The sequence below is a fragment of the Oncorhynchus masou genome, chromosome 1 (assembly GCF_036934945.1).
Source record: "Oncorhynchus masou masou isolate Uvic2021 chromosome 1, UVic_Omas_1.1, whole genome shotgun sequence".
NCBI lineage: Eukaryota > Metazoa > Chordata > Actinopteri > Salmoniformes > Salmonidae > Oncorhynchus > Oncorhynchus masou.
In genome coordinates this window covers 34094368-34107396 of record NC_088212.1, presented here as the reverse complement: position 1 = coordinate 34107396, position 13029 = coordinate 34094368, and the positions used below count along the sequence as shown (strand labels likewise).

The 13029-nt window shown below is 45.2% G+C and overlaps 1 protein-coding gene across 1 annotated transcript; it reads left to right on the top strand.

Moving 5' to 3' along the window:
* The first annotated feature begins 973 nt into the window (after positions 1-973).
* LOC135542628 (thrombospondin-4-B-like) lies at positions 974-12928 on the top strand. Its single transcript, XM_064969740.1, has 22 exons — positions 974-1368; positions 2644-2841; positions 2967-3214; positions 3307-3418; positions 3617-3702; positions 3818-3869; positions 4091-4272; positions 4363-4500; positions 6242-6322; positions 6415-6567; positions 6648-6752; positions 6858-6965; positions 7069-7228; positions 8107-8225; positions 8492-8544; positions 8637-8818; positions 9019-9197; positions 9430-9478; positions 10496-10692; positions 11335-11507; positions 11980-12119; positions 12269-12928. Exons 1-22 carry the CDS (start codon positions 1290-1292, stop codon positions 12316-12318), a joined length of 2844 nt encoding a protein of 947 aa, XP_064825812.1. The 5' UTR covers positions 974-1289; the 3' UTR covers positions 12319-12928.
* Positions 12929-13029: the final 101 nt, after the last annotated feature.

Sequence of the window (13029 nt, the reverse complement as noted above, 5' to 3'; positions counted from 1 at the left end):
ATAGGAGTGGCAATATAGTCTGCAATAATCCTCAGTAATGTTCTATCAAAATTGTCAGACCCAGGTGGCTTGTCATTGTTGTTAGATTACAATACTTTTTTCACCTCTTCCACGCCCACTTTACGGATGATTGCAACCTGCAGGGTTAACTGCAGCTCTATGCAGCTCTATGACCATAAAACCTATGATTATGGGGGGGTGACTCCATTACTAGGAAGTTACATAGCGGAACAATTATGTCAGTCAGACTTGACTGGTCTAACTCTACATGTCCATGCATATGGCAATGGACTCTCCATGTCTTAAAATAGTAATTATTTGAAAGGTGGTTTTCTACTACAGTATATAGGTCTCCTGGGCCCTATATCTTTACAAGATAGTAAATATCATAAGTACTATGTCCAGAAGAAAGAATGTGAAGTATTTATGACATGGTCATGCATTGTGTAATTTTCAGTAACTCTTATTCCTTCCAGCTGGTTTTATCTGTATTTTCCCCTTTGTGTCATAGGTAAAGGCTCCAATATGGCGTCCGTACAGCACCTGATGGGAATAGGGTGGGCCAGTGCCCACAGCCAGAATAGGTATGTGGGTGAACTGAACTACGGACACTTGAACTACAGGAAATTGTGTGATTATCTGATAGATTTAATTTCTCTCTCTTTAAAGACTTCCTGGTCAAAGAAAGGTCAAATAAAATGAGAAAATAGAAAAACAGACAGACCGACACACAGAACGTGGTAAATGCATCTGAGAATGGTCTGTTTCTCTGAAGCCTCTAAGATGTAGAAATATCTTGCGGTTACCAAAAGGAGCCCAGAGATGAGGACCAGACTCTCAACTTGAAACTCCTCCAGAGTTAAAAACTGTCTCAAAGTCCAAGGTCTGGACATCTCCCTCCTGGACCAAACACACACACACCAACTCCTTAAAAACACAGTCCCTACAGGAACACTGAGACGTTACCCTCCCTTTTCAAAACCCATCTGCAGCTACAGGAATGCAGGAACACACCCCTCTACTTTAAAGTCTGGCCCCTTTAAAAAAAAGTCAGTCTGTAGCCACAGGAGAATCTCCCCACTGCTACTGGGACTCTGCTTTCCACATCTGTCTGTCAGTTTATCAGTCTGTCTATCAATCAGTCAGCACCAGAGGTATTCTAAATAGATAGCTGCTGTATTGATCCCTGTCTGTAGGACCAGGTGTACTGTGTACTAGTCGTGACGGTGACCCAACCTGGGCTCTCAGGACTGGTTTGTGCTGAAGGCTGAAGACTAGGAAGTGTGAGGATGGGGGTGTGGATCAGAAAAGTGGTCCTCTCTCTGCTGATGCTACAACTGGCCACGACTGTCACAGCACAAGGCATTGGTGAGTACCTCAACCTAGCACCTATCAATACCCCTCTCTGACCGATCAAAATGCTCCTAAACTAGTAAACCAGTAACCTTTATTTGTTGTAGTACCTTATCAATATACTCAATCTGTACCTTCTTAATCTACTGAGTCTGTAATTTCTTAATCTATAACATCTAAATCTACTCAATCTACACTAAATCTGAATATCTAACTTTGCTTCTCGGAATCTGTCATTTCTCCATTACTCATTACATCATGCATTTTGCAATGATTTTCTGATGAATTATAATGATATATTTAGCAGCGCCTCAGTTAAAATGATCTGTAAATAACCCACCCAACTACCTCATCCCCATATTGTTATTTATTTTTTGCTCCTTTGCACCCCAGTATCTCTACTTGCACATTCATCTTCTGCACATCTATCACTCCAGTGTTTAATTGCTAAATTGTAATTATTTCGCCACTATGGCCTATTTATTGCCTTACCTCCCTTATCTTACTTAATTTGCACAAACTGTATATAGACATTTCTATTGTGTTATTGACTGTACATTTGTTTATTGATTGTGTAACTCTGTGTTGTTTGTGTTGCATTGCTTTGCTTTATCTTGGCCAGGTTGCAGTTGTAAATGAGAACTTGTTCTCAACTGGCCTACCTGGTTAAATAAAGGTGAAATAAAAAATAAAATAAAATAAAAAATTGACTTTAACGGGTTTGGGTTTAATGCATTGTGTTGTGGAAAAGGTCACATAATTACACATCTATCGATAGGGTGACCCAAATAGAATGACACTGATTGGCTTTAGGAAAGTGTGCAATAACTTAATTTCTCTGGAGTCCAAACGCATCAATTTTTCCATACAAACACACATCTCTTAGTATTATTCCAGAATTTGGGTCATGGCTGTAGAAGCAGTGGATTTGTTCCAGTGGAAAGAGTTTACTGCTGGCCCTTTGGTCAATCTGCCACGCCATAAAACAGTGGCAACACACACACACACACACACACACACACACACACACACACACACACACACACACACACACACACACACACACACACACACACACACACACACACACACACACACACGCACACACACTTCATAAAGCCCTGACACTCAGCACGAGCAGCTCTACAGCTCATCAGTAATTGCCACAAGCATGACGTCACACACTTAATAAACTCACTAACAACAGTCACACACACATGCACACAGGCACAAACACATGACTTCTGAATAAACGTTGTCTCTGTGTTGTTTGTGTGTGTCCTGTGTTAGTGTACGACCTGCTGGTGTCTCCAGACTGCCTGCCTGACCTGACGCAGGGAGGGCTGAAGAATAAAGGTCTGGATGAGGCCTTCCTCCTCTCCTCCTTCAGGCTCCATAGCAAGTCCCCCTCTCATCTCTACAGCATCATTAACCCCAGGGACAACAGCAAGTACCTGGAGTTCACCCTGCAGGCCAAACTCAACAAGGGTAAACACTGCCGTGCTGTCTGTCTCAATTTACAAATGGGATCATACATCTAAATCAAATATTCCTCCTTCTCTCCCTCCCTCTTCAATTATCATTCCTAAGCATCTAACTGACCTTTCCCTCAGTGACGATCCGTTACCAGAAGACTGATGGTAGGGCTGGCACCACCAGTTTTAGCCACCCCTCTCTGGCGGATGGCAAGGAGCATCATGTGATGATCCATGCCAGCGGTCTGCAGAGAGGACCAGGTCGTATGGCGGTCTACGTAGACTGTAGACTGGCTCACACTGTGGACGAGCTGCCAGCTGCCTTCGGGTCGCTGACACCTGGACACAACAAGGTGGCGCTTAGGACCCTGCAGCCCACCGGGCAGGTAGGACACAAGACTAGCATAGGTACAGATGAGTACGATTTTTGTTTTGTGTGTTGTCACTCACCAACCACTTGTCCACCTGTCTCTGTCAGGATGAGTTGACGGACCTGAAACTGGTGATAGAGGACACGTTAGATAACGTCGCTACGCTCCAGGACTGCAGCATACACCAGAGCGAGTCTCTGGGTACTATTCAGCTACTGGGTAAGAACGCACGCCTGTTATAAGCTGCCTGAAACATGACTTGACCGTTTCTGACGTCACATTGTGGGTCTCTGCCATACTGTACATTTGACTCATTTTGACATAAGTTATCATAAACCATCAAGTCATGTAGTCTGTATGATGGAACATAGAAATACACTTTAGCTAAACCGTAGCTAAAGACTACATTTCCCACAGGCCTCCAGGCAGGCGGACAGGATCCGTCTCAGATGTTAGAGCTCCACAAGATGATGTCAGAGATGAAGGACCTGCTCCTCCAGCAGGTACATCACCTGCCTTACAGTAGACATGCTGTTGTACCCTCACCTTTCAAGGCACCGCCATTTGTCTTTTTCTCTGTGTCTACAGTAAACTGCTATTTTCTTTCCCCCGTAAAAGATTAAGGAGACCACATTCCTCAGAAACACCATCTCAGAGTGTCTGGCATGTGGTAAGCTGTCCTCTTAGATCTATTACTACTAATACAGTGCTACTGTTACTGCTTAGGACTAATGCTTTCTGATGATAATGAATGACTTTCTTATGTGCATGCTCTTATTTTAGCTGTCAACTGAAACTGGATCAATAAGATACTGATGAGACTGATACTGATTGAGGATACTCAGGTTGTGTGTGATGTTATATTATACATGTGTGTGTCTCTGTCTGTAGGTCTGGGTGGCAACATGGCGTCAGGCCCAGGTACAGGTCCACGGTCAGGCCCGTCCAAGTGTAGTCCAGGTATTTGTTTCAATCAGGACATGTGTATCCCGGCCGAGGGAGGACGCTTCACCTGCGCCCCCTGCCCCGACGGATACACTGGAGACGGAGTTCACTGTGATGACGTGAACGAGGTAGGGGGGGTGTGTGTTACCGGGTCAGTTTAACCTTTAACCCCTACTTCCCCAGCGTATGGTGTGAACGCTAACGTGTGTGTGTTGCAGTGCCAGTTTAACCCCTGCTTCCCCGGCGTGAGGTGTGTGAACACAGCTCCTGGGTTCCGCTGTGAGAGATGCCCTCTGGGATACACTGGTCTTGAGATCAACGGAGTGGGAGTGTCCTACGCACAGTCACACAAACAGGTAACGTATAGTCCCTCAAACAGGTAAAAAACTGTCAGACAAACAGGTAACGTATAGTCCCTCAAACAGGTAACGTATAGTCACTCAAACAGGTACCACACTATCAGACAAACAGGTAACGTATAGTCCCTCAAACAGGTAACGTATAGTCACTCAAACAGGTACCACACTATCAGACAAACAGGTAACGTATAGTCCCTCAAACAGGTAACGTATAGTCACTCAAACAGGTACCACACTATCAGACAAACAGGTAACGTATAGTCCCTCAAACAGGTAACGTATAGTCACTCAAACAGGTACCACACAGTCAGACAAACAGGAAACGTATAGTCACACAAACAGGTACTACAGTCAGACAAACAGGTAACGTATAGTCACAAACAGGTACCACACAGTCAGACAAACAGGAAACGTATAGTCCCTCAAACAGGTAACGTATAGTCACTCAAACAGGTACCACACAGTCAGACAAACAGGAAACGTATAGTCACACAAACAGGTACCACAGTCAGACAAACAGGTAACGTATAGTCACAAACAGGTACCACACAGTCAGACAAACAGGAAACGTATAGTCCCTCAAACAGGTAACGTATAGTCACTCAAACAGGTACCACACAGTCAGACAAACAGGAAACGTATAGTCACACAAACAGGTACCACAGTCAGACAAACAGGTAACGTATAGTCACTCAAACAGGTACCACACAGTCAGACAAACAGGAAACGTATAGTCACACAAACAGGTACAACACAGTCAGACAAACAGGAAACGTATAGTCACACAAACAGGTACCACACGGTCAGACAAACAGGAAACGCATAGTCACACAAACAGGTACCACACAGTCAGACAAACAGGAAACGCATAGTCACACAAACAGGTACCACACAGTCAGACAAACAGGTACCACACAGTCAGACAAACAGGAAACGTATAGTCACACAAACAGGTACCACAGTCAGACAAACAGGAAACGTATAGTCACACAAACAGGTACCACAGTCAGACAAACAGGTAACGTATAGTCACACAAACAGGTACCACACAGTCAGACAAACAGGAAACGTATAGTCACACAAACAGGTACCACAGTCAGACAAACAGGTAACGTATAGTCACTCAAACAGGTACCACACAGTCAGACAAACAGGAAACGTATAGTCACACAAACAGGTACCACACAGTCAGACAAACAGGAAACGTATAGTCACACAAACAGGTACCACACAGTCAGACAAACAGGAAACGCATAGTCACACAAACAGGTACCACACGGTCACACAAATTGATACCACACAGTCACACAAACAGGTACCACACAGTCAGACAAACAGGTACCACAAAATCACTCAAACAGGTACCATACAGTCACACAAATTGATACCACAGTCACACAGACTGGTACCACACAGTTACACACAAACAGGTACCACACGTGCAAATTGCTGATAAACAGTAATAGGCACATGGTATAGAGTGTGTTATACTTCAGAGAGCTGCTGTTTTTTTGTGTTTTTTTAAACCTTTATTTAACCTTTATTTAAGACCAATATGGTATTTATCATTTTAGGTCATTCAGAGTGTATGTCACTGTTTGTCACAGAATCTTTTACACAGGGTGCCTTTCCTTCATTGGGTGGGCCCTTTGGTCATTTTTACCCACTTCTCCAAGCACCACTACACCACTGGTTACCGTGTGTGTGTGTGTGTATTCCTCTCCATGTGTGTCGGTAGGTGTGTGATGATATAGATGAATGCCAGGGTCCTCCAGTCAACGGAGGCTGCACCGCCAACTCTCACTGCCACAACACCAGGGTAAGAGTCACAGCAGCTTGAATATTCCCATTCAAGCCTGTTGATAAAAGGCCTGAGATGAAGCCTGGGCCTGTATTTGTTGTCTCTCCCAGGGTTCATTCCGTTGTGGGGAGTGTAAGAGTGGCTTCTCTGGGGACCAGGTGAGCGGCTGCAGTGGGGGGAGGCTCTGTGGGAATGGCCAGCCCAACCCCTGTGACAGCAATGCACAGTGTGTAGTGGAGAGAGACGGGAGTGTTAGCTGCCAGGTGAGAACACACACACACGTGACAATAATGCGCAGTCAATCCAAGATCAAATCCAAAACCTTTCCTCTTCCGTTCGTCAGTGTGACATAGGGTGGGCAGGTAATGGCTATGTGTGTGGGAAGGACACAGACATCGATGCTTACCCAGACGACAAGCTAAGGTGCAGGGACAACAACTGTAAGAAGGTAAATTCCAGCCCCATCTACATCTTTACCTCTCCTTCTACCTCTCCCTCCCTCTTATCCTCTCTCTCTCCCCCATAGTAAGGCAGCCTCCATGTTTGTTTCCAGGACAACTGTATGTTTGTTCCTAACTCTGGCCAAGAGGATGCAGACAGGGACGGGCTCGGGGACGCCTGTGATGATGACGCTGATAGCGACGGCATCGTTAACATAGAGGTACAAGCACACAACTGTTACACGCCTTTTGGGTATAGTGCATTCACAATCAAATAGGATACACCTTTAACATGTGCAGTAACTCTGTCTCTGTGTAACTCAGGATAACTGTTGGCTGCATCCTAACGTGAACCAGAAGAACAGCGATAAGGATCTCCATGGCGACGCGTGTGACAACTGCTTGACGACGGAGAACCCTGATCAACGAGACACGGACAAGGATGGGCTAGGCGATGACTGTGACGATGACATGGATGGAGACGGTGTGTGTGTGTGTGTGCTTTGACGTGCCTTCCCCGGGCTTTGGTCATTAGAGAGTTGGAGACGGAAGGAAATTCTACCACAGCTAGTGATTTGTTTTAAGGTAGTGAAGCAGTACTTTTTCACACCGAGACGTCTTTATCCATGGCGTTTTTCCCAAAACCACAATTAGTCTGAGGTCAGTCTAGCTGTCTGGTTGAAAACAGTCTCCTGTCTCCAGCGGTTCCAGACATTTTCACTGTCTTCAACAGAGCAGAGCCATATCTGTTGAATCCATTCACTACTCTTAGTCTGTTTCAGTCTGTCTTCCATCAAAGTCTGCTACCTATTAGCTCATCTGTTTACAGGGAAAACAGGAGCTGGGGGTAGGGTTCCACCTCATAAAGTTCTAAACACTAGTAAAAACATTGATTTAAATTAGTTCCCATTTCTCAATATAATTGATCCATTTGGAATTGTGCTCTTTAGCTACTAGATTACCTCTTTTTTTTAACTCTCATTTGTTCCATTGGCAGATGCAGTGAAACTGTGCCCTGGTCTAATCTGTGTGTGTGTGTGTGTGTGTGTGTGTGTGTGTGTGTGTGTGTGTGTGTGTGTGTGTGTGTGTGTGTGTGTGTGCGTGCGTTTGATGTTTCCTGCATGTGCGCTGGGGCAGGTCTCCAACCTCTTGATCGTTTGGTCATGTCTACCCCTCTAACACTTGGTCATGTCTGTCTCTGCTAAAAAAAAAATCCATTATAAACCCTGCCAGCAGCCAGTGGAAACTATTCAACTCTGCCCTGAACAAACACTGTCATCTGGGGCCCGAGGACACTAAACACTCAGACTAGAAAATTAACTGTGTCTGTGTTTTTATCTGTATTTGTGTTTTTGTGGTCAGGCCTGAAGAACATTCTGGATAACTGCCAGCGTGTGGCCAACCTAGACCAGAGGGACAGAGACAACGATGGGGTGGGAGACGCCTGTGACAGCTGTCCTGACATGGTCAACCCCAACCAGGTAACCGTAAAACAACAACTCAACCACAACAGAACCATAGCACAACTACAACACAACCACAACACTGCACAACACAACCACAACACAACTACAACACAACACAACCACAACACAACCATGGCACCACAACCTACAGGTAAAATATCCTAAGAAATATCAAACCTTTACCCCAACCCCAGACTGAAACCCACTGTTAATATAGCCAGTATCAGGGTAGTGCAGCCTCATGACATTATTGAATGATATTTATGTTTCTTCTCCCACAGTCAGATGTTGATGATGATCTTGTAGGAGACACATGTGACACCAACATAGACAGGTAGATCCTTCTATAAACATATCCACACCTTTAGAAGTGAATCTTACTGATAGTGAGTGTACTGGGTTGACTTTGACTCTCCTCTCTATCAGTGATGGGGACGGTCACCAGAACACCAAGGACAACTGTCCTACAGTCATCAACTCCTCCCAGCTGGACACAGATAAGGACGGACAGGGAGACGAGTGTGACGATGACGATGACAACGACGGTATCCTGGACCAAGCAGACAACTGCAGACTGGTGGTCAACCCTGACCAGACAGATGAGGACAGTCAGTCACAACACTGATCCTCTTCCTTCCCGCTGTATTATAGCAATGCTCTCTCTAGTTTAGTTGTTCTTCAGTGTGTGTGTGTGTGTGTGTGTGTGTGTGTGTGTGTGTCTGTGTGTGTGTCACAAAGACCTAGCTGGCTCAATGATGCATTGATGTACAGTACACTAATCCGGCGTATGTGTGTGCATGTGTTCCAGATGACGGCGTGGGTGATGCGTGTGCAGGGGACTTTGACCAGGACAAGGTGATTGACAGGATAGACAACTGTCCAGAGAATGCTGAGGTCACCCTGACAGACTTCAGAGCCTATCAGACGGTAGTACTGGACCCTGAGGGTGACGCCCAGATTGATCCCAACTGGGTGGTTCTCAACCAGGTGACCTTATCGTCATTAAACATGCTAACATTTTAGTCATCTAGCAGATATTGAGTAACAATAACAGTTGTAGGGTCAAAGAGTATGCAAAAATAAGAGCATGAAGTACACCATTTGATCCTCAATTGAGTTATTTGATTAAGTTTGATCTATGCTGTGTACAGTAGGTAGTGGAGTACTCTCTAGTATGTCATCTGTTGTATCATAACTTTCTCTCTCCTCCTCTCCCTAGGGTATGGAGATAGTCCAGACTATGAACTCTGACCCTGGCCTCGCTGTAGGTAAGACAACTCTCAGTTCCCATTTAACAGGCGGATGTCCACCCTCACTGCCACTCACTCTGTATGTGTTCGGCCCCACATTGTTCAGTGTGTGTGTGTGAGACAAAGGAGCCATTCGTGGACTACAGGAAAAGGCGGGCTGAACAGTCACCGTTGACATCGATGGGGCTGTAGTGGAGCGGGTCGAGAGCTTCAAGTTCCTTGGTGTCCACATCACCAACTAACTATTATGGTCCAAACACACCAAGACAGTCGTGAAGAGGGCCCGACAACACCTTTTCCCCCTCAGGAGACTGAAAAGATTTGGCATGGGTCCCCAGATCCTCAAAAAGTTATACAGCTGCACCATCGAGAGCATCCTGACCGGTTGCATCACCGCCTGATATGGCAACTGCTTGGCATATGACCGTAAGACGCCACAGAGGGTAGTGCGTACGGCTCAGTACATCACTGGGGCCAAGCTTCCTGCCATCCAGGACCTCTATACCAGGCGGTGCCAGAGAAAAGCCCCCAAAATTGTCTGAGACCCCAGTCACCTGCTCTGGCAAGCGCTACCGGAGCGCCAAGTCTAGGACCAAAAGGTTCCTTAACAGCGTCTACCCCCCAGGCAATAAGACTGCTGAACAATTAATCAAATGTCCACCCGTACTATTTACATTGACCACTTTGTTTTTACACTGCTGCTACTCGCTGTGTATTATCTATGCATAGTCACTTCACCCCTACCTACATGTATAAATGACCTCAACTAACCTGTACCCCGCATGTTGACTCGGTACTGGTACCCCCTGTATAAAGCCTTAATATTGTTATTTTATTGTGTTACTTTTTATAATTTTTTACTTTAGTTTATTTGGTAAATATTTTCTTCTTGAACTGCACTGTTGGTTAAGGGCTTGTAAGTAAGAATTTCATGGTAAGGTCTACTTTTGTTGTATTTGGCACATGTGACAAATACAGTTTGATTTGATGTAATAAGCCTGTGTTGTGTGTATGTGTGTGCGTGTCTGTGTGTAGGCTACACAGCGTTCAGTGGGGTGGACTTTGAGGGGACGTTCCACGTGAACACGGTGACTGATGATGACTATGCAGGCTTCATCTTCGGCTACCAGGACTCCTCCTCGTTCTACGTGGTCATGTGGAAACAGACTGAGCAGACCTACTGGCAGGCTGTACCCTTCAGAGCTGTGGCTGAGCCTGGCATACAGCTCAAGGTAACAAATACAAATAAATGGTCACATACACCAGATAGGTGCAGTTTTACAGGGTCAGCCATGGTAGTACAGTGCCCCTGGAGCAAATTAGGGTTAAGTGCCTTGCCCAAGGACACATCGGCAGATTTTTCACTTTGTCAACTCAGGTACTCAAACCAGCAACCTTTCGTTTACTGGCCCAATGCTATAATGGCTAGTGTACCTGGTGCCCTATAGGTCTAGGGAAGGTATAGGGGTGTGTGTGTGCTACTGTGCTTATACATCTGCATTGCTTGCTGTTTGGAGTTTTAGGTTGTGTTTCTGTATAGCAGTTTGTGACATCTGCTGATGTAAAAAAGGCTTATAAATATTGATTGATTTACATGGGCTCCTGAGTGGTGCAGCGGTCTAAGGCTCTGCATCTCAGTGTTAGAGGTGTCACCACAAACACCCTGGTTTGAATTCAGGCTGTATCACAACCGGCTGTGATTGGGAGTCCCATAGAGTGGCGCACAATTGGTCCGGGTTGGCCGGTGTAGACTGTCATTGTAAATAAGAATTTGTTCTTAACTGACTTGCCTAGTTAAATAAAAGTTTAATCAATCTCAAAAGGCTTCGGACCTTTCTTTCTTACCGTGTCCTACCTCTCCCTCCCTCCTCCAGGCAGTGAAGTCTAAGACAGGTCCAGGGGAGTATCTAAGGAACTCCCTGTGGCACACAGGAGACACCAACGACCAGGTACGTCTGCTGTGGAAGGACAAGAGGAACGTGGGTTGGAAGGACAAGGTGTCCTACCGCTGGTATCTACAGCACAGACCACAGGTTGGATACATCAGGTGAGAGACACACAACCACACACTACAGTCTGGAAAACTCTACCCTAGGCAACACAGTGACTAGGCATCACAGTGACTAGGCAACACAGTGACTAGGCAACATAGTGACTAGGCAACATAGTGACTAGGCAACATAGTGACTAGGGTCTGGTTTAAATTATGGACTCTTTTGTCATACAGGAACTACATCAGGCAAAAAAATCTTTGCAGTGGTTTTAGTTGAGGTAGCCACTTGCGAAATGCACTCATTAAAAAACCCACTGTGATCTCCATCTTGCTAGTTACTATTTTGTATTTGATTAAATCAGATTAAGTAGTGATGTAGCCAGTGAGATAGTTCCTCTATGCCTAGAGTCCATAATTGAAACCAGACCTTAGTCACTGTGTTGGCTAGGGTCGGGTTTGGAGACGACACACCCACTAACACACACCCACGCAAACACTCTGAACCATGTGTGTGTTTTCTGTTTAGGGCGCGTTTCTATGAGGGTCCCAACCTGGTAGCAGACTCTGGGGTGAAGATAGACAACAGTATGCGAGGAGGGAGACTGGGAGTCTTCTGTTTCTCCCAGGAAAACATAATCTGGTCCAACCTCAAGTACCGCTGCAATGGTGAATGACAGCCCACTCAGCCAACTAGCAGACAGATACAGAGACTAGCGCCGGTCACAGCACTCTGATAGGAAAGAAGCTGTCTAAGTATTGTCATTGCTACAGGATGTTTAAGTCAACACCTCTCTGTTCTGTTTGTCCCTCTACAGACACCATCCCTGAAGATTACCAGGAGTACAGTGCCCAGAACACTGAATAAACACACCGAGCATGGAAGAGGAGAGAAGGAACAGAGAAGAGATATTGGGAGGGGGTGTTAGAGGACAGAAAAATGAGGATGGGACAGAGAAGAGAGGGGGAGAAAGAGAGGAAGAGGGAAAAAGAGGAGAGAGGAGATTGTGCATTTCTGCATTTCGGGGGGGCATTGTGAGAGGAGCAAGGCTTTTAAAGGGGCTTTTCACAAGCAATCATCCCTTTTATAAAAGCATTATTATTACTGCTAGACTTTTGCCTGGTATGAAGACTGACGTCTACTCATCAGGGCAACAGACTTCCAGACATGACTTGCTAATGCTGTGTCTACACACGCTATACTGTACATGTGGAATTGGTTCAACTAAAAGACTGATGTAGATTGTAGTGAACCTGTATATGTTTACTATCTGAGGTGATGGTTATTGTATCTAGGGGTTAAAACTGTAGTTAGGGTCTCTCCTATTCCTGCCATTGGAGGAAAACAAAGACAAGGGAAATAGATGAAAGAGCTGGTATTGACTGCTCTTACATTAAAACAACCGATGTCCATCATACGTTACATTCAATATTTGTTCAGTTAATCTATGAATAAATATTCTGAGCATTTGGTAAAACACCTTCTCTGAGTCTTTTGTTTGGTGTTACAAAATGGAATATATTGCTAGTTGTTGTTGAATAGAATGCATTGGGATATCTACCCCAAGCCACTGTATTT